Source organism: Sander lucioperca, chromosome 5, assembly GCF_008315115.2.
Source record: "Sander lucioperca isolate FBNREF2018 chromosome 5, SLUC_FBN_1.2, whole genome shotgun sequence".
NCBI lineage: Eukaryota > Metazoa > Chordata > Actinopteri > Perciformes > Percidae > Sander > Sander lucioperca.
Genome location: NC_050177.1, coordinates 30,295,755 through 30,322,181, shown reverse-complemented (window position 1 = coordinate 30,322,181; position 26,427 = coordinate 30,295,755). Strand labels below are relative to the sequence as shown.

The 26,427-nt window shown below is 45.8% G+C and overlaps 1 protein-coding gene across 6 annotated transcripts in view; it reads right to left on the bottom strand.

Moving 5' to 3' along the window:
• Nucleotides 1–26,427, bottom strand: part of supt5h (SPT5 homolog, DSIF elongation factor subunit) — a 60,422-nt gene that overhangs the window by 15,769 nt on the left and 18,226 nt on the right. For all 6 annotated transcript variants that reach the window (XM_031317374.2, XM_031317372.2, XM_031317371.2 and 3 more), the window contains 12 exons: nucleotides 25,208–25,297; nucleotides 23,963–24,033; nucleotides 23,563–23,668; nucleotides 22,591–22,681; nucleotides 21,564–21,700; nucleotides 21,282–21,437; nucleotides 19,689–19,835; nucleotides 18,946–19,092; nucleotides 16,578–16,703; nucleotides 14,345–14,429; nucleotides 2,575–2,700; nucleotides 70–172 (listed from right to left, as the gene is read on the bottom strand). In XM_031317374.2, coding sequence (XP_031173234.1) covers nucleotides 70–172; nucleotides 2,575–2,700; nucleotides 14,345–14,429; nucleotides 16,578–16,703; nucleotides 18,946–19,092; nucleotides 19,689–19,835; nucleotides 21,282–21,437; nucleotides 21,564–21,700; nucleotides 22,591–22,681; nucleotides 23,563–23,668; nucleotides 23,963–24,033; nucleotides 25,208–25,297 — 1,385 coding nt within the window. The remainder of the gene's footprint in view (nucleotides 1–69; nucleotides 173–2,574; nucleotides 2,701–14,344; nucleotides 14,430–16,577; nucleotides 16,704–18,945; nucleotides 19,093–19,688; nucleotides 19,836–21,281; nucleotides 21,438–21,563; nucleotides 21,701–22,590; nucleotides 22,682–23,562; nucleotides 23,669–23,962; nucleotides 24,034–25,207; nucleotides 25,298–26,427) is intronic.

Sequence of the window (26,427 nt, the reverse complement as noted above, 5' to 3'; positions counted from 1 at the left end):
AACTTAGTCTGGTTCCAGGGTTCAACATTAAGGTGTTTCTTCACTCGTGGGGGGGTTTTGAGGACTTACATGGTGGTTAAGCGCTGTCTGTCTACGGAGATGGTCTGACAGGTGGAGTGCAGCTCTACTCTGGCCGTAGACTCCGTTGCGTCCTTCACCACACCGATGTAACCTGGGAAATGTAGGCAGACATTAGGCATACCTGCAAACTCAGAAGAGCTGAAAAAGGTGACACATCATTCCCATGATTCTCATGATTTAATAAAAATAAATTCCTGTTAAACGACAAAAACAACCACTGGATGGGAAAAGGGTATTTTACAACAACTTTGAACGCAGCACGAGGCTGGCAAGGCGAATTTCAAGTGAACGCAACATCTGTGTTGTTTTTCAGACAACGGCAGCTATACAGACACACTTTTACACCGTTTAGCTGTCAGCATTTTAACCGTGTTTACTCCAGCTGCTAGCTAACGGTAGGCTAACGTTACCTGCTGCTAGCTAACGGTAGGCTAACGTTAGCTGCTGTCGAGTGTAGTGTTGACTAGCGTCCCGTGCGGCCATGTTTCAGTTCCCTCTAACGTCCGTTTTCGGAGCATCAGAGAGAAGCGTAGGCATTTATTTTGGATGACATTTTCCCATTCAAAATGGCGATTTTCGCCGAAAAGCGACTAGTTTGCAGCTATGATTAGGGATGCACGATATAGACAAAATGTGATATTGCGATATCGATTATGAACATTGCGATATCGATATTAAGTTCGATATTTTGTCAACATGTGTAAAATTACAAAAAGTTACGGGAAAACGCATCAAAACAGATTCATAACAAATTAAACAAGTTTTCTTACAACACAAGGTTTATTTCAACTGACGGTCATATTGGACTGGTCCAACATGAATATATAAATAAGGACCATGTCTGCAGAACAGGACATGTTCTACTGGTTGGACAGTATAAATATATATAAATAAGGACCATGTCTGCAGAACAGGACATGTCCTACTGGTTGGACAGTATAAATATATATAAATAAGGACCATGTCTACAGAACAGGACATGTCCTACTGGTTGGACAGTATAAAATATATAAATAAGGACCATGTCTGCAGAACAGGACATGTCCTACTGGTTGGACAGTATAAAATATATAAATAAGGACCATGTCTGCAGAACAGGACATGTTCTACTGGTTGGACAGTATAAATATATATAAATAAGGACCATGTCTGCAGAACAGGACATGTCCTACTGGTTGGACAGTATAAAATATATAAATAAGGACCATGTCTGCAGAACAGGACATGTTCTACTGGTTGGACAGTATAAATATATATAAATAAGGACCATGTCTGCAGAACAGGACATGTCCTACTGGCTGGACAGTATAAATATATATAAATAAGGACCATGTCTGCAGAACAGGACATGTCCTACTGGTTGGACAGTATAAATATATATAAATAAGGACCATGTCTACAGAACAGGACATGTCCTACTGGTTGGACAGTATAAATATATAAATAAGGACCATGTCTACAGAACAGGACATGTTCTACTGGTTGGACAGTATAAAATATATAAATAAGGACCATGTCTGCAGAACAGGACATGTCCTACTGGTTGGACAGTATAAAATATATAAATAAGGACCATGTCTGCAGAACAGGACATGTTCTACTGGTTGGACAGTATAAATATATATAAATAAGGACCATGTCTACAGAACAGGACATGTCCTACTGGTTGGACAGTATAAAATATATAAATAAGGACCATGTCTGCAGAACAGGACATGTTCTACTGGTTGGACAGTATAAATATATATAAATAAGGACCATGTCTACAGAACAGGACATGTCCTACTGGTTGGACAGTATAAATATATATAAATAAGGACCATGTCTACAGAACAGGACATGTCCTACTGGTTGGACAGTATAAATATATATAAATAAGGACCATGTCTACAGAACAGGACATGTTCTACTGGTTGGACAGTATAAATATATATAAATAAGGACCATGTCTACAGAACAGGACATGTCCTACTGGTTGGACAGTATAAATATATATAAATAAGGACCATGTCTACAGAACAGGACATGTTCTACTGGTTGGACAGTATAAATATATATAAATAAGGACCATGTCTACAGAACAGGACATGTCCTACTGGTTGGACAGTATAAAATAAATAAAGAGAGAACAGGACACAACTTTTCTTTCTCTTCTTTGATTCGTTCTGTCTTGTTGTCTAACTATTTCTTCACGTACACTGTCACTCTGTCGAAATATGCACACATCTGTCACGTGGTACGCTCCGTAGGGTTTGTCACGTAGTGGCCCCGTGCGCTGACATGCACTAACGTGCAAGTGGCACATTAATCTGAGCCTGTCAGCTGCAAAAACTGAACTTTTAGCGGGCGTAACTTGAAGGTGCGCAATTGCCCGTTAACGTTACATTGTAGCTTGTTGCTTTAATACTGGACCAGTGTCAAAGATTGTTGTTCCCATCAGTCACTTACATGCAGAAACAACAAAAGTTTTCTTTTCAGGTTTCCTCGTCATACCTTTGTAAGGACCCTGCGAGATGCGGACCGTCTGACCAATCAGCTCGTTGTCTCTGCGTCCTCTGCCCCGCCCCATTCCTCCTCCTCCTCCTCCACCTCCTCCTCCTCCTCCTCGCTGTGGAGAACCTACAGGGCGACAAAGAGTGTTTATACAAAGACAGAGAGCGATTTAAGTTCTTCGGTGTAGGTTAGGTTAGGTCAGGTTACTTTATTGGTACCCGTAGGTAAACTAGGTTTACAGTCTAACTGGCAATTTCCACTGGATGCGGAACGTCTGCGGAACGTCTCCGGAACGTCGACGGAGTCATTAGGTTTCCATTAAAGTCAGTGTGTGTATTTCCACTGACTGCAGAACGTCTGCGTCCCGACTCCGTCCCAGCTCCGTCAGTCTGCAGCCCTCCGGAGCAGATACGCAGAGCTTCTATTTTTGCCGGACGATGGAGAGCTCCGCAGCAACTCAGCACAATTCAGATAGTGCGGGACAGGAAGTCGAGCACAGAAACAAAATAAAACATCCGGTTACTTTTCAAAATAAAATACACCGTGCTCACGGCGGATCATATTTCCCTGCACTACACCTTGAAAACACAGCTCAGAGTAGTTTCCCCTCTACTCCTCTGGATGGAAACTAACTGTTGTTGGTTTTGTGGTTCTGTTTATAGAAACTACATCCTGTTATATCGCGCAAACATACGTCAATTCGCGAGATCTCGTGGTCGGCTGGCCGCAGCCGTTACGCAACAAATCCGGACCTGGTTAGTATTGACGGACGGCGGAGCACGCAGCCGTTCCGCAGCGGAGCCGGTTCGCAGACGTTCTGCATCCTGTGGAAATCCACGGTAAGACGCAACTTTGTAGACCACCACATAACATGTAGGGCCCTATGATTTCCACGATGCGGAAAACACGGACGGAATCGCGGAATCTACACATGAAAATGGAATTCTGTTATACACGCGGAATCGCACGAAATTTGCATATATTTTGTTGACATTGAATGAACAATTTTTTTGGGTGTAGGCCATCTTCTTTGATAGCCATAGCTATCTGCTGTAGTGGTTGTAGCAGACAGGGATGTGGGGTGCAGCTGGGACTCACCAGTCAGCCTACTTGACCATTTTACTATTTGGTTTAGGCCATTCTTTTGCTTCTTGTGTAACACCTGGCTGGGGTTTTGTACTAAAAAAATGCAAAGAATCTTTCCAAGGAAGTCCCGTCTCAGAGTCCCGTTGTTTAAATGTGTGGCGTTGGATTAGCTTGGAGTGACTTTTGGCTGAGTCGGTGTTTATCTAGCTGGCGAATGCTTCAACCAAAAAAAAAGACCATTGTAATTAGCGGGAGGAGATCGTTAAGTTCACAAAGCTGCTGTGGAGAAAACTAAAAAAACTAGGAAGTTGATAGATTGCTGTGCTGAATGTTCTGGGCCTCTGATTGGTGCTTATTTCAGTCAGTTATGACCAGGGCTGGATAACGTTCGTTACCGGTACCCAGTGTTCCCCCTGTTCTTCCTGTCTCTTTCCTTCCTTTCTTTCTGTCCCCTTCCCTTCTTTCTGTCCCCTTCCCTTCTGTCTCCTTTCTTTCCATCTCCTTCCGTCCTTCCTTCCTGTCTCCTTCCCTTCTTTCTGTCTCCTTCCTTTCATCCTGTCTCAGAAAGGATGGAAAGGAAGGATCCTTTCCGTCTCCTTCCATCCTTTCTGTCTCTTTCCTTCCTTTCTGTCTCTTTCCTTCCCTCCTTTCTGTCTCCTTCCTTTCTTTCCGTCTCCTTCCCTCCTTTCTGTCTCCTTCCTTTCATCCTGTCTCCTTCCTTTCTTTCTGTCTCAGAAAGGAGGGAAGGAGACGGAAAGGAAGGATCCTTTCCGTCTCCTTCCATCCTTTGTCTCTTTCCTTCCTTTCTGTCTTTCCTTCCCTCCTTCCTGTCTCCTTCCTTCCTTCCTTTCTGTGTCTTTCCTTCCCTCCTTTCTGTCTCCTTCCTTTCTTTCCAACTCCTTCCTTTCTTTCTTTCTCGTTTCCTCCTTTCTGTCTCCTTCCTGTCTCCTTCCCTTCTTCTTACCTTCTTTCTGTCTCCTTCCTTTCTTTCTGTCTCAAAGGATGGAAGGAGACAGAAAGGAAGGATCCTTCCTGTCTCCTTTCCTCCTTTCTGTCTCCTTCCTTTCTTTCCGTCTCCTTCCCTCCTTTCCGTCTCCTTCCTTTCTTTCTGTCCCCTTCCCTTCTTTCTGTCCCCTTCCCTTCTTTCTGTCTCCTTTCTTTCCATCTCCTTCCGTCCTTCCTTCCTGTCTCCTTCCCTTCTTTCTGTCTCCTTCCTTTCATCCTGTCTCAGAAAGGATGGAAAGGAAGGATCCTTTCCGTCTCCTTCCATCCTTTCTGTCTCTTTCCTTCCTTTCTGTCTCTTTCCTTCCCTCCTTTCTGTCTCCTTCCTTTCTTTCCGTCTCCTTCCCTCCTTTCTGTCTCCTTCCTTTCATCCTGTCTCCTTCCTTTCTTTCTGTCTCAGAAAGGAGGGAAGGAGACGGAAAGGAAGGATCCTTTCCGTCTCCTTCCATCCTTTGTCTCTTTCCTTCCTTTCTGTCTTTCCTTCCCTCCTTTCTGTCTCTTTCCTTCCTTTCTGTCTTTCCTTCCCTCCTTCCTGTCTCCTTCCTTCCTTCCTTTCTGTGTCTTTCCTTCCCTCCTTTCTGTCTCCTACTTTTCTTTCCATCTCCTTCCTTTCTTTCTTTCTCGTTTCCTCCTTTCTGTCTCCTTCCCTTCTTCTTCCCTTCTTTCTGTCTCCTTCCTTTCTTTCTGTCTCAGAAAGGATGGAAGGAGACAGAAAGGAAGGATCCTTCCTGTCTCCTTTCCTCCTTTCTGTCTCCTTCCTTTCTTTCCGTCTCCTTCCCTCCTTTCCGTCTCCTTCCCTTCTTTCTGTCCCCTTCCCTTCTTTCTGTCTCCTTTCTTTCCATCTCCTTCCGTCCTTCCTTCCTGTCTCCTTCCTTCCTTTCTGTCTCCTTCCTTTCATCCTGTCTCAGAAAGGATGGAAAGGAAGGATCCTTTCCGTCTCCTTCCATCCTTTCTGTCTCTTTCCTTCCTTTCTGTCTCTTTCCTTCCCTCCTTTCTGTCTCCTTCCTTTCTTTCCGTCTCCTTCCCTCCTTTCTGTCTCCTTCCTTTCATCCTGTCTCCTTCCTTTCTTTCTGTCTCAGAAAGGAGGGAAGGAGACGGAAAGGAAGGATCCTTTCCGTCTCCTTCCATCCTTTGTCTCTTTCCTTCCTTTCTGTCTTTCCTTCCCTCCTTTTCATTCTCTTTCCTTCCTTTCTGTCTTTCCTTCCCTCCTTCCTGTCTCCTTCCTTCCTTTCTGTGTCTTTCCTTCCCTCCTTTCTGTCTCCTACTTTTCTTTCCGTCTCCTTCCCTCCTTTCTGTCTCCTTCCTTTCTTTCCGTCTCCTTCCTTCCTGTCTCCTTTCCTCCTTCCTGTCTCCTTCCCTTCTTTCTGTCTCTTTCCTTCCCTCCTTTCTGTCTCCTACTTTTCTAACCATCTCCTTCCTTCCTTCCTTCCTTCCTGTCTCCTTCCTTCCTTCCTGTCTCCTTCCTTTCTTTCTGTCTCTTTCCTTCCCTCCTTTCTGTCTCCTACTTTTCTTTCCGTCTCCTTCCTTTCTTTCCGTCTCCTTCCTTCCTGTCTCCTTTCCTCCTTCCTGTCTCCTTCCATCCTTTGTCTCTTTCCTTCCCTCCTTTCTGTCTCCTACTTTTCTTTCTGTCTCCTTCCCTCCTTTCTGTCTCTTTCCTTCCTTTCTGTCTCCTTCCTTCCTTCCTGTCTCCTTTCTGTCTCCTTCCTTCCTTCCTTTCTGTCTCCTTCCTTCCTGTCTCCTTTCCTCCTTTCTGTCTCCTTCCTTCCTTCCTGTCTCCTTCCTTCCTTCCTGTCTCCTTTCTGTCTCCTTCCTTCCTTCCTTCCTTCCTGTCTCCTTTCTGTCTCCTTCCTTCCTTTCTGTCTCCTTTCTGTCTCCTTCCTTCCTGTCTCCTTTCCTCCTTTCTGTCTCCTTCCTTCCTACTTGTCTCCTTCTCTCCTGTCCCGTTGTTGAACTGCTGAGATATTTATATTTTTAAACACGCACGTACGAGGACGGCCAAAAACAGAATCTCTGCTGATAAGAAAATGTGTGGCGTTTAATTTACTTGGAGTGAAATTTGGCTGAGTCGGTGTTTATCTAGCTGGCGAATGCTTCAACCAAAAAAAAAGACCATTGTAATTAGCGGGAGGAGATCGTTAAGTTCACAAAGCTGCTGTGGAGAAAACAAAAAAAAACTAGGAAGTTGATAGATTGCTGTGCTGAATGTTCTGGGCCTCTGATTGGTGCTTATTTCAGTCAGTTATGACCAGGGCTGGATAACGTTCGATACTGGTACCCAGTGTTCCCCCTGTTCTTCCTGTCTCTTTCCTTCCTTTCTTTCTGTCCCCTTCCCTTCTTTCTGTCTCCTTCCTTTCTTTCCATCTTCTTCCTTTCTTTCTTTCTCGTTTCCTCCTTTCTGTCTCCTTCCCTTCTTCATCCCTTCTTTCTGTCTCCTTCCTTTCTTTCTGTCTCAGAAAGGATGGAAGGAGACAGAAAGGAAGGATCCTTCCTGTCTCCTTTCCTCCTTTCTGTCTCCTTCCTTTCTTTCCGTCTCCTTCCCTCCTTTCCGTCTCCTTCCTTTCTTTCCATCTCCTTCCGTCCTTCCTTCCTGTCTCCTTCCTTCCTTTCTGTCTCTTTCCTTCCCTCCTTTCTGTCTCCTTCCTTTCTTTCCGTCTCCTTCCCTCCTTTCTGTCTCCTTCCTTTCATCCTGTCTCCTTCCTTTCTGTCTCAGAAAGGAGGGAAGGAGACGGAAAGGAAGGATCCTTTCCGTCTCCTTCCATCCTTTGTCTCTTTCCTTCCTTTCTGTCTTTCCTTCCCTCCTTTCTGTCTCTTTCCTTCCTTTCTGTCTTTCCTTCCCTCCTTCCTGTCTCCTTCCTTCCTTCCTTTCTGTCTTTCCTTCCCTCCTTTCTGTCTCTTTCCTTTCTTTCCGTCTCCTTCCTTCCTGTCTCCTTTCCTCCTTCCTGTCTCCTTCCCGTCTTTCTGTCTCTTTCCTTCCCTCCTTTCTGTCTCCTACTTTTCTAACCATCTCCTTCCTTCCTTCCTTCCTTCCTGTCTCCTTCCTTCCTTCCTGTCTCCTTCCTGTCTCCTTCCTTTCTTTCTGTCTCTTTCCTTCCCTCCTTTCTGTCTCCTACTTTTCTTTCCGTCTCCTTCCTTTCTTTCCGTCTCCTTCCTTCCTGTCTCCTTTCCTCCTTCCTGTCTCCTTCCATCCTTTGTCTCTTTCCTTCCCTCCTTTCTGTCTCCTACTTTTCTTTCTGTCTCCTTCCCTCCTTTCTGTCTCTTTCCTTCCTTTCTGTCTCCTTCCTTCCTTCCTTCCTGTCTCCTTTCTGTCTCCTTCCTTCCTTCCTTTCTGTCTCCTTTCTGTCTCCTTCCTTCCTGTCTCCTTTCCTCCTTTCTGTCTCCTTCCTTCCTTCCTGTCTCCTTCCTTCCTGTCTCCTTCCTTCCTTCCTGTCTCCTTTCTGTCTCCTTCCTTCCTTCCTTTCTGTCTCCTTCCTTCCTGTCTCCTTTCCTCCTTTCTGTCTCCTTCCTTCCTGTCTCCTTTCCTCCTTTCTGTCTCCTTCCTTCCTTCCTGTCTCCTTCCTTCCTTCCTGTCTCCTTCCTTCCTTCCTGTCTCCTTCCTTCCTTCCTTCCTTCCTGTCTCCTTCCTTCCTTCCTTTCTGTCTCCTTTCTGTCTCCTTCCTTCCTGTCTCCTTTCCTCCTTTCTGTCTCCTTCCTTCCTTCCTGTCTCCTTCCTTTCTTTCTGTCTCTTTCCTTCCCTCCTTTCTGTCTCCTACTTTTCTTTCCGTCTCCTTCCTTTCTTTCCGTCTCCTTCCTTCCTGTCTCCTTTCCTCCTTCCTGTCTCCTTCCATCCTTTGTCTCTTTCCTTCCCTCCTTTCTGTCTCCTTCCCTCCTTTCTGTCTCTTTCCTTCCTTTCTGTCTCCTTCCTTCCTTCCTGTCTCCTTTCTTCCTTCCTGTCTCCTTCCTTCCTTCCTGTCTCCTTTCTGTCTCCTTCCTTCCTTCCTTTCTGTCTCCTTTCCTCCTTTCTGTCTCCTTCCTTCCTAATTGTCTCCTTCCCTCCTGTCCCGTTGTTGAACTGCTCAGATATTTATATTTTTAAACACGCACGTACGAGGACGGCCAAAAACAGAATCTCTGCTGATAAGAAAATGTGTGGCGTTTAATTTACTTGGAGTGAAATTTGGCTGAGTCGGTGTTTATCTAGCTGGCGAATGCTTCAACAAAAAAAGACATAAGACCATTGTAATTAGCGGGAGGAGATCGTTAAGTTCACAAAGCTGCTGTGGAGAAAACTAAAAAAACTAGGAAGTTGATTGATTGCTGTGCTGAATGTTCTGGGCCTCTGATTGGTGCTTATTTCAGTCAGTTATGACTAGGGCTGGATAACGTTCGATACCGGTATCGTTATAGTGATTACGTTATTATTAAACATTTAATTTTGACGATATGGCCTTAGCAATAAACAAGCCGTTCTTTAATGTCGCCAACTGTTTAGTACCCTTCTTTTTTTTAACTTTCTTAAATAGTATAGATTCAGGCACCGTTAAGACACCGGTACCGTTTTAAAAGTACCGCTTTAGCACCGGTATCCAAGCCAAACTATACCCAACCCTAATATTGACTCTAGATTCAAATGTGTGACTATATTAAATATATAATAAACAAATACAAATATTAAAATCAAGTTCATAAAGTAACTTTCTTTGCATTCATTTGATTCCCAATCAAGATCCACTGGTAAGAATGGCTTCCCATTGTTAATATGGACTTAAAAACTGTTCTGAAATGCAAAATAATAGAATTTTAATCATGTGATAAAACATGCGATTAATCGCGATTAACTATAGAAATTCAACGATTAATCGCGATTGAGAAAACGTAATCGTTTGACAGCCCTAGTTTTAACATATCGAAATATAATTGCAAATGCAATTAATCGTTCAGCCCTAACAGCAGGGGCGTCAAACTCAGTTTCCCAGAGGGCCACACTGATATGAGAATCACATCAAGGGCCAATCATGTAGAGTTTACTGACCTGCTTCTTTTTATTCTTTTTTTTTTAAAGTGAAAAGTAAAATATATTTGACTGTATTACTGCATGTCGCTTTTTTTTAACATTTGTCGCTTTTGTCGTCATTTTTGTAGCTTTTTCCCTCCACATTTTTTTGGACATTTTTGTCACTTTATTCATGGTTTCTTTTTTTACACTTTTGACTTTTTCACACTTTAGTAGCATTTTCCGACTTTTGTTGCTTTTCTTGACATAATGCCCTAAAAAACTCAGCAAAAAAGTTCCTTACCTGCAAACTCAGAAGGGCCGAAAAAGGGGACACATCTCTACCAGTGAAATACAGACACTTTTACACCGTTTAGCTGTCAGCATTTTAACCGTGTTTACTCCAGCTGCTAGCTAACGGTAGGCTAACGTTACCTGCTGCTAGCTAACGCAGTAGGCTAACGTTACCTGCTGCTAGCTAACGGTAGGCTAACGTTAGCTGCTGTCGAGTGTAGTGTTACCGTAACTAGCATCCCGTGCGACGATGTTTCTGTTCCCTCTAAAATCCATTTTCAGAGCTTCAGAGAGAAGCGTAGGCATTTAAGTGGCACCTAAATAAGGCACCGAAATCCGCGTTGCTATTCGGTCTGGTAGATAACGGTCGTTAAGACACTGGTGCTGTATTAGCACCGGGTCCCCCCCCCCCCCAAAAACATAAAAACTCTTCGGATCTACACGATTCACGTGGATGACATTTTCCCATTCAAAACGGCGATTTTCGCCGAAAAGCGACTAGTTTGCAGGTATGTCATTATGGAATTTAGCAAATCAAGCTAAACATTACATGTTTAAAAGTAGGCTACCATACAGCTGACTCACAAAGTCGGCAAATCTGCCAAATTCTGCTTTAAGTGTTGCATAATTTCAGTCTGAAAAACAGTTTCCCGTCTTTTCGGTTTGGCGCACAACTACGCGGGCCAAAATGTATTGGGAACCTAAATTGATATGCGGCCGATCAAAATCTGCGAGGGGCCGGGTTCGGCCCGCGGGCCTTGAGTTTGACACACGTGGTGTATAGAGTCGGTGGGCGGGGCTTAACATAACGACGGCAGAGTTGCGACGGTTCCCCGTGAATTCCAAGGGGGTAAGCTTCGCTTCAGAGCTCCAACCTCCTATGGCGCCATTTTGATGCTACCAAGCCATCACCCCCCGTTAGCATCCCATTGACTGCCATTCATTTTGACGTCACTTTGACAGCGAATAACTTTACATCTGAAGAGTTTAAAGACTCTATTTGTCCGTTGTTTATTTCTATAGAAACACGACAATGTATAAAAGGCTCCATTACCTTGTACCTCACGTTATGGCTCCGTAGAAGATGTTTTTATAAAAATAGGCTAACGATTGTGTCATAACCACGAGACTTACTGTCACATAGTAGAGGAATTACCGTATAGTACAGGAGAAGCTCTCAGGCAGTTTGGACTTCCATTAGCTGTTTAAGTTTAATTACTAATGTTAACTATCATTTTAGTGATCAATAATTAGCCTGTGTCTATGTTATCTCCTTACATATACCTACGCTCTCCGTCTCTGCTAGATTGGGAATGATTGAGATTTCTCTTGGCACAGCTACCAGAAGACTTCCAACTTTCAGACACGTTGCTCACGTCACATCTACGTCGTCTCTCTCAGTTGGAGGCTGCTCAGTAACGCTCAGCACTCACCGGAAAAGTTCTTCTAATATCCTTCACTGGTCTCCGTCCAGAGACACGGGATCTGTTGGTCCATTCTTATATACGGTCTATGGTGAATTCCCTGCTACTTGAAAACAAAGAAGATGGGTGCTGCTGCTGGTGAACAGCGGTCTTTGGAGTCGGCTTTGGCCGCGACTCTGGAAGACTTGGAGTTCAGCTTTTCTTTGAGGAAAGAACAAAGAACGGCACTGAAGTCATTCTTAAAAAAGGAAGACGTGTTTGGAGTTTTAAGTTGAATCTATCGACTAGCGTTGCTCTGATTGGTTGTAGCGCTATCCTATTGCGTGCAGAGAGAATTTGAAAGACAACCGTTGATCCCGCCCCTCGGATTGAGCCCAGCCAATGGTGAGTTCCCAGACCCAACATCTGGATGTGGGTCTGGCTCGTCAGGTTAAACATCTTGTATTTTGAAGAAAAAATAGAAGAATCTCCCCACAGAAGTCCCGTCTCAAGTGTCCCGTTGTTGAACTGCTGAGATATTTATATTTTTACACTTTGTTGCTAAGAAAATATGTGGCTTCTGATTTACTTGGAGTGACTTTTGGCCGAGTCTGTGTTTATCTAGCTGGTGAATGCTTCAACAAAAAAATACCTTTGTATTTAGCGAGAGGAGATCTAAGTTAAGTTCAGTTCAGGTTAAGTTAAAGTTGCTGTGCTGAATGTTCAGGGCCGCCGATTGGCGCTTATCTCAGTCAGTTATGACTAGGACTGGCTAACTTTCGATACCAGTACCCAGATTTTCACGATTCCAAAGCCAAACGGGTACTTTTGAAACGATTCCAATTCCTAAACCGATTCTTGAAAAGCTGAAAAAGTGACATCAAAGAAAGGCTCTTTTATTAGATGTGGTAGCCGTAACATGCTTTTACGTCCATTTTGGTGAGCCCAGAGGGGAAAATATGGCATTTTAAAAGGAGCCTACATTTACGGTAGCTAGCTAACGGTAGACTACAGAGAAAGTGGGATACTTTTACGTCCGTTTCGGAGCAACAGAGGGGAAAATATTTCAGTCGACACATTACGTGGAACCGAAATCAGCAACCGAAATTTGCGTTCTAATCCGGTCCGATTCCTACCGGTTGCGTAGGAAGGAGGTTTCGGTACCCAACCACAGTGGCACAAGACTTTCACTCAAAGAGAGTAGAGTTTTTCCTGCCTGCCTGCCTCTACGGCGAGTAACGTCAGACAGCCAATCAGCATCGTTACTAGATCTAGGTAGTAGAAGCTTGCTGCGTGCTGATTGGCTCACTGACTGATGAGATTTACTCCTTAGGTATTGAATAACGAGGCATTTTTCGATACTCCAGAGGCAATTTGGTCGGTGCATTCGGTACCCGGCCCTAGTTATGGCATTAAAATCAACTTCTCCATCATACCTGGAGTCAGAGCCACTTGGGGAATCCCTGTGTAATGTCTCTTTTAGTAGTTTGTAAAGTAAGTATACGTAACTTCCTGTAGACGTTAGTGCTTCACGTCTACAGGATTCAAACATCCTTGTTTTCTATCCATCAGTGATGAGATTTTTATTTATTTTATTTAATTCTATGTTATATTATTTGACTTCACCTTTGCCTAATTATAATCATGGAGTCTTGCACACTTGATTACCGTATTTTCCGGACTATAAGTCGCACTTTTTTTTCATACTTTGGCTGGTCCTGCGACTTATAGTCAGGTGCGACTTATATATCAAAATATATATAATTTAACATGTTTTTAAATGTTATTTCATGCTGAAAACATTACCATCTACAGCCGCGAGAGGCGCTCTAGGCTTGTGACAACTATATGCTGCTCCTAAAGACAACTGAGAAAGAAAAGAAAATCTTATTCTGCAGATTACAAACTGCAGGTAGTAAAATACGCAGCCGAAAACGGTAATCGAGCAGCACAAAGAAAGTTTGGAGTGAGAGAGAAACTTGCGAGGGACTGGCGAAAAGGTGACTCTTACTGCAATCAAGAAAACAAAGAAAGCTAATCGGCTAATCGCGGACTGAAAGCAAGATGGCCAGAGCTGGAGGAACGAGTCGACAGATGGGTGCTTGAACAGCGTCCTGCTGGGAGAGGCTCGTCAACGGTGCAGTTACGTCTCCACGCCCTGGTAGTTGTTCTGTGTGCTATTGTGTAGTTGAATAACTGTTAATGTGTTACGTTAACATACCGGACACCTACCGTATTCAGCCCCTTGTTCTGTGTGCTGTTGTGTAGTTGAATAACTTGCCTTTCCAGATTAAATGGCTGTTCTTGGTCTTGGATTTTGTGAAATAAATTTCTAAATAAATGCGACTTATAGTCCAGTGCAACTTATATATGTTTTTTTCCTCTTCATGACGCATTTTTTGACTGATGCGACTTATACTCCGGAGCGACTTATAGTCCGGAAAATACGGTATGTATCTTTAAGGCAAGGCCGCCCAATTTGGGGCCCCCAGGCCAAGTTTGGCCTGTGCTCTCTTTGTTTTGGCCCGCCATGGATTTGACATGCTCGTGCTTATTCTCCTCTTATTTTAAAAGTATGACTATGAAACGTACATTTTGTACAATTAAAAAGTACGTAATCTGAGTTTAACGGCAATGTAATGCACAGTGCTGTTAAACTTCCCATTTAAATTACATACGTATGTTTTATCTATGGAGAATGGCAAGAATTTCGGTATTCTTCAACATCGACATTTATTTTTTACTTCCATCCTGATACATTTTGGCCCTTCATATGAAAGAATTTGGGCACCTCTGCTTTAAGGCATACTGTTTCTGCCTTCCCTGCTCTACCTGTAAAGCACTTTGGCTCAACTGTTGTTCGTTTAAATGTGCTATACAAATTAAATGACTTGACTTGAGATCGGGAAGTGGTTTTTGGATGCTGGTGTGAAACAGAGCAGCTGGACAAAGGTCTCTTGTTCCCCCCCCACCCTTTATGCTTTGTGTTAACGTGCAAAGAGTTCCGGACACTCACTTCCTCCTCCGTGGTGCATGGGACTGCTGATGCGAGGGCTCATTGGAGCGAATCCTCCCACGGTGAAGTTGGTCACGTCTCGGGGCTGAAATGAGGAAAAAACAGCACTCGGATTTACAGAAATAAAGAGTGACAGGCTACAGGTTTTACTTCAAAAGAAAAATGATGTGAAAGTCGAGGTTCAAGGGGCTTTATTTGTCATGAGCTCAACAATAACATACGTAGCCGTTGGCAATGGATATATATATATATATATATATACATACACACACATATATGCGCCTCAGGCAGCTCTGAAAAATGCTCATTAAATAAAGAAAAAACACACACAAGTATAAGCTAAATCTGAATCCGAGACTTGATTCTTATTTGTCGGAGCTTTCAACTGTCCACACTCCTGTTAAATCACTGAGGTCGTCCAATCAGACGTTCAAAACTCTTGGATACCCTAGTCTCACATTGCCAGACCTTCCTCCACAGCTCTGCTGAGGAAGGTCTGTCTAGTCCACACAGCATTCTGGGATGGGAGAACAACGTGCTCTGGTTTATTGGCATTTCTTTAAACCAATCACAATCATCGTGGGCGGTGCTAAGTGCCAGACGGAGCCACGGTGCCTCTGCTAAATAGCCTCAGGAAGGAACTTGTTTTGGTGGAACGTGTACGATCAAAAGTCGTTTTAGTCGTGCAACAGAAAACTCAGATTGGACAGATAGTCTAGCTAGCTGTCTGGATTTACCCTGCAGAGATCTGAGGAGCAGTTAACCATAGTCCTCAGAAATCCACCGGAGGTTAGAACGCCAACACAGAGACAGAGGAAGGGGACGGACATCCGGCCGAAAACTTTTAAAAACGGTGAAAAAAAAGCGGAAAAATGTCAAATTAACGACAACGTGACAAATGTTGAAAAGGCGGCAAACGTCGGACAAAGTGAGGAGTTTTCCTTGGATTCGGGTGGCACCTAAAATCATGGTTGCAGCTGTTGCCGTGGTCCTGCTCTGCACCCTGCTACGCCCTGCAGTGCCCTGCTACGCCCTGCAGTGCCCTGCTACGTCCTGCTACTTCCTGCTACGCCCTGCAGTGCCCTGCTACGTCCTGCTACGTCCTGCTATGTCCTGCAGTGCCCTGCTATGTCCTGCTATGTCCAGCAGTGCCCTGCTACGTCCTGCTACGCCCTGCAGTGTCCTGCTACGTCCTGTCAGTGCCCTGCTACGCCCTGCAGTGCCCTGCTACGTCCTGCTATGTCCTGCTATGTCCTTTCAGTGCCCTGCTACGCCCTGCAGTGCCCTGCTACGTCCTGCTACGCCCTGCAGTGCCCTGCTACGTCCTGCTATGTCCTGCTATGTCCTGCAGTGCCCTGCTACGCCCTGCAGTGCCCTGCTACGCCCTGCTACGCCCTGCTATGTCCTGCAGTGCCCTGCTACATCCTGCTACGCCCTACAGTGCCCTGCTACGCCCTGCAGTGCCCTGCTACGTCCTGCTACGCCCTACAGTGCCCTGCTACGTCCTGCTACGCCCTGCAGTGCCCTGCTACGTCCTGCTATGTCCTGCAGTGCCCTGCTACGCCCTGCAGTGCCCTGCTACGCCCTGCTATGTCCTGCAGTGCCCTGCTACATCCTGCTACGCCCTACAGTGCCCTGCAGTGCCCTGCTACGTCCTGCTACGCCCTGCAGTGCCCTGCTACGCCCTGCAGTGCCCTGCTACGCCCTGCTACGTCCTGCTACGCCCTACAGTGCCCTGCTACGTCCTGCAGTGCCCTGCTACGCCCTGCTACGTCCTGCTACGCCCTACAGTGCCCTGCTACGTCCTGCAGTGCCCTGCTACGCCCTGCAGTGCCCTGCTACGTCCTGCTACGCCCTACAGTGCCCTGCTACGTCCTGCAGTGCCCTGCTACGCCCTGCAGTGCCCTGCTACGTCCTGCTACGCCCTACAGTGCCCTGCTACGCCCTGCTACGTCCTGCAGTGCCCTGCTACGCCCTACAGTGCCCTGCTACGTCCTGCTACGCCCTGCAGTGCCCTGCTACGTCCTGCTATGCCCTGCAGTGCCCTGGGAGTTTTTCCTCGCCACTGTTGCACTGAATGCTTGCTCTTGGGGGAATTACTGGAATTGTTGGGTCTTGTAAATTATAGAGTGTGGTCTAGACCTACTCTATCTGTAGAGAGTGTCTCGAGATAACTCCTGTTATGATTTGATACTATAAAAGTAAATAAAATTTAATTGAATGTGTCACTGACCTTGGATCCGCCGGCCAACACCAGGTGTCGGGTCTTGCAGACAAACATGCCTCCGTTCTCCACCAACTTCTTACAGTGGAGGAAGGCGAAGCCTCGGAACAGGTGGCGGATCTCGCCTTCACGGCCCTGCGGACGGACAAACATTACACGGTTAACATGACTACTCTGCACACTACGCTGCAAGATGCAAATAAGCAAATGAAATGTCTGAATAGAGCAAAAACAACATTAGTAGAGCTGCACAACGATGTTTTTGGCATTTTTTCAGACAAATTTGACGCTTTTTTCGGCCTTTTTCCAATTTTTTTGGCTCTTTTTTCAACCTCGCAATTTGTCGCTGGCTGAGGAACCTTATTGCCAAACATTTTTGGTGCTTTTATTTGATTTTTTTTTACATTTTTGGTGCCGTTTGTCATTTTTAACGCAGTTTATGGCGCTTTATGCGCTTTTTTCAATGCTTTAGGCACTTTTTTTTAACAATTTGGAGGCTTTGCTCAATGTTTTGCCACTTTTTCTGAAGTTTTTGGCGCTTTTTCAGACAATTTTGACGCTTTTTTTCCCGGCCTTTTTCAAACTTTTTTGGCGCTTTACTCAACGTATTTGTCGCTGGCTGAGGAACTTTTTTGCCAAACATTTTTGGGGCTTTATGAGACCCAAAATGTAAGTGAGAAGACTACAGTACATGAGAATGCAATAATACAGTCAAAATATTTGACTTTTTCTCTTAAATAAACACATTGGCCCTTGATGTGATTCTCATTTTCCAGTGTGGCCCTCTGGGAAACTGAGTTTGACAGCCCTGCTGTAGACGATGCAGCTCTTCTGTCTCTCCTCCATTTGGGTTAAGTGGCATCGGCACATGCAGTTCAACATCACATCCCCTTAAGTCCTCTAATATTTCCTCATTTATGTCATCAACACATCCATGATTCATGGAAACGTTGTGTACAACAAGGGCATATTTGTCTTTGTATTTATGTATGGTTCGCAAAAATGGGAACTGCTGGGTCCGTGAGATGAGAGAAGCGAAGTGTGCACACTCTACATTACTGCCAAGCATGCGCCCTTAAAATAGCATCTGAATAAGGGCTGGGCGACATGGAGAAAATCAGATATCGCGATATTCTTGTCCTAATACCTCAATGTCGATATTGTGGCGATATTATAGGGTTGACAATTTAGGTAAACAAAAGTTTTTTAAGTTAATAAAATATCTTCACAATGAGATTTTAGATAAATAATCTTCAGTAATGTAGATATAATGACTAAGTGGGTAAAGGTAAAAATAATAGAAGAGCTAGAACAGTCTGGTAACAGAAAATGACATCACTTTACTGTAATGCAGCCTTTAAAACCAGGAGAAGACAACACTTAAGCCATTTACGATATTACGATATCCAAAATCTATAATAATAACGCAAATAACGCGCCGCTGACTTTAGAATAGGTTTTTCCTGGTCTGTGGTGGAACTGTTTTCTAAAACTGCAAAATAGCACTAGGGACATGCCTCCTCTTTTTGCTGAACCGCCCACGGGAGCGCAAGTTCATTCCCTAATTTACCGACGTGAGTCTGTTGGGGGGAAAAGTCCGCTGTGCGTCGGGTGCAAAATAGGACACCGACATGCGTCGGTGTACAAAGTCAATTGCGCTGGGTGCAAGATAGGTCCCTGAAGCTTTAAAGACAACTATCACACACTAACTCAAGGGCTTTAAATAATCTCAAACACTTTGGAGTGGTTAACTTTTGGCTAAAACCAGCCTCTGGAGACTAGACCAGCTGACTTCTCTACTGGCTGTTGAAACAGGAGACGTCTCTTACGTCCTAAAACCAGCCTCTGGAGACTAGACCAGCTGACTTCTCTATTGGCTGTTGAAACAGGAGACGTCTCTTACGTCCTAAAACCAGCCTCTGGAGACTCCACCAGCTGACTTCTCTATTGGCTGTTGAAACAGGAGACGTCTCTTACGTCCTAAAACCAGCCTCTGGAGACTCCACCAGCTGACTTCTCTATTGGCTGTTGAAACAGGAGACGTCTCTTACGTCCTAAAACCAGCCTCTGGAGACTCGGCCAGCTGACTTCTCTATTGGCTGTTGAAACAGGAGACGTCTCTTACGTCCTAAAACCATCTTGAGACTCGACCAGCTGACTTCTCTATTGGTTGAAGGAACAGGAGACGTCTCTTACGTCCTAAAACCATCTGGAGACTTGACCAGCTGACTTCTCTATTGGTTGAAGGAACAGGAGACGTCGCTTACGTTCTAAAACCAGCCTCTGGAGACTAGACCAGCTGAGTCGCAGCGACACCATCAGCTGGTTTGAGACGGAACCGGTTCAGACCGCTGAATTGGCCCTCGACGCCCCTTACCGAGTGCGGCCCGTCGATGACTTTGACGATGTCTTTGACGTGGATGTTGTTCTGCTCTGAGTCCAGCGCCACGGCAAAGCGGTTGTCCTTCCGGCGGTTCACCGCCTGATGTCGCACAGTCATCACCTTCCCGTGCATGTTCAGCACCTGAGAGACATTCAAAACCAAAATGTAATCTTAATTCTTCACATACACACACGGTACAGTCTAACTTTAAGCTTTAAGAGCAGTGGACAGCATCTAGGGAGCAACTTAGGGGTTCGGTGTCTTTCTCAGGGGGACACTTTGACATGTGGCCGGAGGAGCCGGGAATCAAACCGCCAGTCTTGTGGTTGAGGGGCGACCATTCTACCCCTGAGCCAAATGATTTATTGATAAGAAAAGATTACAATGGATTTTTGGATATTTTATTCTCCTCTCTCTGTGCAATCAAAGTCTTCCAGCCAATACTACAAGTCCTTACAGAATGTGTGTGTGATGTGTGTTTGTGTGTATGTGTGTGTATGTGTGTGCGTGCGTATGAGTATGTATGTGTATATGTATGTGTGTGTGTATGTATGTATGTATGTATGTATGTATGTGTATATGTGTGTGTGTATGTATGTATGTATGTGTGTGTGTGTGTGTGTGTGTGTGTGTGTGTGTGTGTGTGTGTGTGTGTGTGTGTGTGTGTGTGTGTGTGTGTGTGTGTGTGTGTGTGTGTGTGTGTGTGTGTGTGTGTGCGCCGTGGTGCAGACTATTACCTGAAACGTCTCTCTCTCCAGTCGGACAATGACACCGACGGTCTGTGGGTCCAGCTGGACCAGCTCGCCCCACTCATGCTGCCCGCCAGCGTCGACGCCGGACGCCGTCTCCGAGCAGAGCTGCAGGTCTCTAGGCAACACCTTCAACTGCAGGCGCACACACACGGAGACAGACAGACACACACACACACAGACAGACATGCACGCACACACACAGAGACAGAAAAGCACACACACACAGAGACAGACATGCATGCACGCACGCACACACACACACACACACACACACACACACACACACAGAGACAAACAAACACACACACACACACACACACACACACACACACACACACAGAGACACACACACAATTATTAATATATTATGTGAATAAGCGACAGGGCGTTTTTCCATTACACGTTCCCTGCTCGACTCTACTCGGCTCGACCACTGCAGATTTAGTACCGCCTCATGCCTGAGGCGAGCGTGGCTGGTCGTCACAGCGACGCCGCTCGAAACTGCCGTGACCGAACGCAACACACACACACACACACACAGAACGTGGAAGGTGTGTTGTTGTTGTTGTTGTTGTTGTCACAGCCAGGAGACACATTTACTTTCTAAAGAAGCTGGAGGCAGCAAAAAAAAACAAAAAAAAAAAAACACACCGCTGGCTAAACTATTTAAAAATGTCGGGTTTGTTCAGGACACCTCCCCATCTGTCGCTATAGCGATGATGACGCAGTGATTAGTGACGATTCTCTCCGACCAATCAGGAGTCTGCAGGTTTTTCACGTCACCTTTTGGTATCGCCTCAGCTCGCAGGGAACCTCAATGGAGGTGAGACTAAAAAAAAGTAGCCGTTAGCAGCTACCAGGGACTTTTTATCAGAACGAGTCGAGGCGAGTCGAGCAGGTACCATGTAATGGAAAAACGTGAACCCAAAGTGAACTGAAGTCGCCCGTGGAAGAGGAAACAAGCCCAAAACAACCGAAGCATTCTCTGGAGGTAAAACAAAGCCCTCAGGATTCGTAGTTAATGGTGTCCAAATGGGCCAAAAAAAACCACTGGTGCAGTTGTTCCGGTTCAGTCTGTTTCCAAAATGTTTGAAGTCTGTTTACGGTCCCATCGGACACATCATTACAAAGAAACCACCCTGAACCTCGATTTTTTTTTACATCATTTTTTAAGTAAACCGAGCTTTAAAATTTGACCAGAGCACAACAGAAGGGTTAAGACTTTCTAAGACCTTTATGAATGAAATTTAAGACCTACTATATATCATCAAAGGAGGGGACATGTATGCATGTATTGAAAAAAGTGCATAAAAAACAAAACATAAAAATTGTCTGAAAACTTCGGAAAAAGCACCAAAAACTTCCAGGAAACCCTAAAAAATAAAGTGACAAAAACGTCCCCAAAAAACCTTGAAAAAAGGTGAAAAAAAATAAACAGAAAAAACAGCTGACACAGAGACAAATTTCGAGTACCGTACAAGTTTCCGCGAGGAAAATTGTGGGGGCCGACGACAGAATGTGTGTAAAGTTGGTGCCGATATCGAGCATTAAATGAACAGCGGGAGCGGAAGCGGGTACCTCGTGCATGGTGAGGTCGGAGAAGAGGATGACGAAGTTTTCTTCCACTCGGACGATGAGGCCGGTGTCGCCCTCGTACCGCCCGGCGATCACCTTCACGTGGTCGCCCATCCGGAAATATTTCCTCAACTCATGAGCCGGGAACTCCAGCGGGTCCTGGGAGAAAACACGCACAGGATGTCTGTTTATAATCATCACAGGGAGGACATTTTACAAGTGTGTGTGTTTATGTATGTGTGTGTGTGTGTGTGTGTGTGTGTGTGTGTGTGTGTGTGTGTGTACCTTCAGGTCTTCGTGCTTGGGCATGATGGTGATCTTGTTCCCGTCCACACTGAGGATTTTTCCCTGCAGGTTGATCAACTCTCCCTCACAAACCTCCACGTTGTCGCCCGCCTGCAGGTTGTGTTCTCGCTCCTTACCTGCACACGCGCACAGACACACAGGCGCGCACACACACACACACAAGCGAGCGCGCAGACACACGTGCACAGACACAGGCGAACACAGACACACGCACAGACACACACGCACACAGACACAGAGGCACACACAGACGCGCACACAGAGGCGCAAACAGACACGCAGGCACACACAGGGGCGCGTGCACGCACACACACACACACACACACACACACACACACACACAGAGGCACACAGACACACACACGCGCACACAGAGGCGCAAACAGACACGCAGGCACACACAAGCACATACAGACACAGGCGCACACACAGACACACACAGGCGCGCGCGCACACACACGCACGAGCGCACACGTGCACAGACGCACACACACGCACACAGAGGCGCAAACAGACACGCAGGCACACACACGTGCACACAAACAGAGGCGCGCACAGACACAGGCGCACACAGACACAGACACACGCGCACACAGACACGCGCACATACAGACACACAGGCGCACACACAGACACACACAGGCACACAGACACACGCACATACAGACACAGGCGCGCACACACACACACACACACACACACACACACACACAGGCACACAGACACACGCACATACAGACACAGGCGCGCACACACACACACACACACACACACACAGACACGCAGGCACACAGACACACGCACATACAGACACAGGCGCGCACACACACACACACACACACACACACACAGACACGCAGGCACACAGACACACGCACATACAGACACAGGCGCACACACACACACACACACACACACACACACACACGTTAGCCAGCAGACACTTACTGGCATCATAACTTTAACCTACGGCGATTACAGAAGGGGATCAGAGTCGGTCCAGTACCTGACTCGGTGACCACCTCCAGGTCGATTCCTTCGGGCTGGTCCTCGAACTTCTCCAGCTCCGACAGCGTGGGCTTCACCCCGTCTGTGATCTGTCCGAAAGGAACCAAAAACAAACAGGCTGCTGAGAAGACTGTTTCTACGTAGACGCCTGTTCAGTGTTCAGACTGACGAGGCGAGCAGCTACCAGAGGTCCAAAAGGAAGATAAACTGTGTGTGTATTCGGTCACAAAGCAACGAAGCCTAAACATGGACAGCGTTGGTGACTGTGTGGAGACTGTTTAAATGCTTTAAGCAGTCCTTCCAGAAAAGAGTTTTTTTGTGATTGTTGCGGGCAAAAATCCTTGATCATGTGGCACGTTTTCTTAAAAAATGCGATGGAATATGCGGCATATTGATGCAATTTTATGTGATGAAATTGCGGGAACTTGCAAAAACTTCGGTTTCATCGTGTCTTCATCGCAGGGTTTGCAGCTTTTCGAAGATGTTCACGTCGCGTAATTACGTCACTTCATAACGTTCCCATGGCAACAGGGGAAAACGACTGCTCCCCTGTGTGAAGTAAACGCAACATTTTTCAACTTTCTGCTAAGATATATGTGTGACTTTCTTGCAACGAAAATGCGGGGATTGTGAAATCATGCAAGCCCCGCATATTTTGCGCGGAAATCGGCAATTTATGCGGCGAAAGTACGGCGTATTTGAAAAAAATGCGGACTTTGGCTGATAATGCATTGAATTATGCGATCGCATAATCGCGTTTTTCTGGAGGGACTGGTTAAGCAGAGGGACAGACACAGAGCTGTAGTGGAGCCGAAGTAGCGCACTTTTTAATTCGTTAACTTGATCGGTTATCAGGCAAAACGCTGATACAGATCATCTGCAAACTGCCAAAAAATGGGTCTAAGCCTATGAAATATAATATTAAAAAAGAAGGAAGAAGTGTATATTCGGAGATAAAGGCCCTCCTCACCACAGCGGACATGGCGAAGCTCTTGAACAGGAATCCTTTGCGGCTGTAACGGTTCGCCTCGAAGATCATGAAGTCTCCGTCGTGGCTGACCTCCCCTCCGAGAGACCTGTCGATCAAATCATCCCCCGTCAGTACACGGGGAAACGTCCGTCACAACCCCTCCCCCCAAAGGCCCGTTCTGAGTCAGGAAAACCCTGATTTACTGACATTTTCACATGAAATATATTACATAAACAATTATCAATAGTTAGTGATGATTTTTTCTGTCCACTGACTTATCGTTGCTGGTCTACTGTCGTTATCGCGGTGACTTTTCCAAAGTATATCGATACGCAACCTTTACCAGAAATACATAAAGAGGCAACTTATTAAGTCACGACGAGCGTGTGTGTGTGTGTACCTGATCTTTTCCGCATCAAAAAGCCTCTGAGCAGGTCTCTTAAACTTCTTCCTCTTGGCGAACCAGTCTTTCTACAGCACACACACACACACACACACAAGGGCAGGACACACACATATATATATATATATATATACACACACACACACAAGGGCAGGACACACACACACACACACATATATATACACACACACACACACACGGGCAGGACACAAACACACACATACAGGACACACACACACATACACACACACACACACACACATACACAGGCAGGACAGACACACACACACACACACACACACACACACACACACACACACACACACACACACAGGCAGGACAGACACACACACACACACACACACACACACACACACACACACACAGGCAGGACACACACACACACATGGGCAGGACACAAACACACACATACAGGGGACACACACACACACACACACATACACAGGCAGGACAGACACACACACACACACACACACACACAGGCAGGACAGACACACACACACACACACATACACACACACACACACACACACACGGGCAGGACACACACACACACATGGGCAGGACACAAACACACACACACACATACACAGGCAGGACAGACACACACACACACACACATACACACACACACACACACACACACGGGCAGGACACACACACACACATGGGCAGCACACAACACACACATACGGGGACACACACACACACACACACACACACACACACACACACACACACACACACAGGACACACACGGGCAGGACACACACACACACACAGGCAGGACAGACACACACACACACACACACACACACACACACACACGGGCAGGACACACACACACACACACACACACACACACACACACACACACACACACACACACACAGGACACACACACACACACACACACACGGGCAGGACACACACACACACAAGGGCAGGACACACACACACACACACACACACACGGGCAGGACACAAACACACACATACAGGACACACACACACACACACACACACACACAGGCAGGCAGGCCACACACACACACACACACACACACACACACACACACACACACACACGGGCAGGACACACACACACACACACACACACACACACACACACACACACACAGAGAGAGAGAGAGAGGTGTAAGTTGAATATCAATACATCAAATGAAGGGGGGGAAATGTGTAAAGGAGAGTTTGTCCTACCAGGCTCATCTTGGCCTTGATGCGGTCCAGGTCTATACGCGGGATCATCTTCAGGGAGATGGTGTTCTGACTCGGCTCCACGTAGTCCACCTGGAGAGGGAAGGAAGCGTCGAGGAGACGTTGGAACAGAGCTCATCACGTTTCAGTCCCTCTGGACTAGGCAACGGCCCGTACCCATCATTAGTAGTCAATGAAACCGTTGAGCAAGATTTGGAACCGATACGAATTTACAGTGAAAATGAAAAATGGTGAAGTCAAAATTAGGTAACAGAGAGTCAGACTGAGACCTAGAGATTGGCATGGTTGTATTTCAGTTAGCCTAATAGCTGGTTTGTACGGAGCCCCCCTGGGGTCAGCTGATAAAAACAACTAAACTGTACGCACAGATTCATAATCCGTGCTCTCGGTTTTATAAACGTAAGCAAAATTAGAAAGATATTCACAGATTCGAACTTCTGGGATCAATTCTCTATAGCGAAATGTTATTAAATCACAAATGACGCATCTTTCCTAACGCAGTAAGGTTAACAACGAGCTAAAAACTCATTTTCATCAACACGAGCCGTCCTCCGACCTGGAGAAATAACATTATTGGTCTCTATGAGCAGACGGCGGTGAGACGGCGGTCAGTGAGACCGGACGTGTTTAAGGACCGTCTACAAACTACAACACCGACACAAAAAATATCTATTAATTTACCGTATTTTCCGGACTATAAGTCGCACTTTTTTTCATACTTTGGCTGGTCCTGCGACTTATAGTCAGGTGCGACTTAATATCAAAATATTTATAATTTCACGTTTTTAAATGTTATTTCATGCTAAAAACATTACAGTCTAAAGCCGCCAGAGGGCGCTCTAGGCTTGTGACAACTATATGCTGCTCCTAAAGACAACTGAGAAAGAAAAGAAACTGCAGGTGACTGCAGGTAGTAAAATACGCAGCCGAAAACGGTAATCGAGCAGCAGAAAGAAAGTTAGGAGTGAGAGAGAAACTTGCGAGGGACTGGCGAAAAGGTGACTCTTACTGCAACGAAGACAACAAAGAAAGCTAATCGGCTATTCGCGGGCTGAAAGCAAGATGGCCAGAGCTGGAGGAACGAGTCCACAGATGGGTGCTTGAACAGCGTCCTGCTGGGAGAGGCTCGTCAACGGTGCAGTTACGTCTCCACGCCCTGGTAGTTGTTCTGTGTGCTATTGTGTAGTTGAATAACTGTTAAT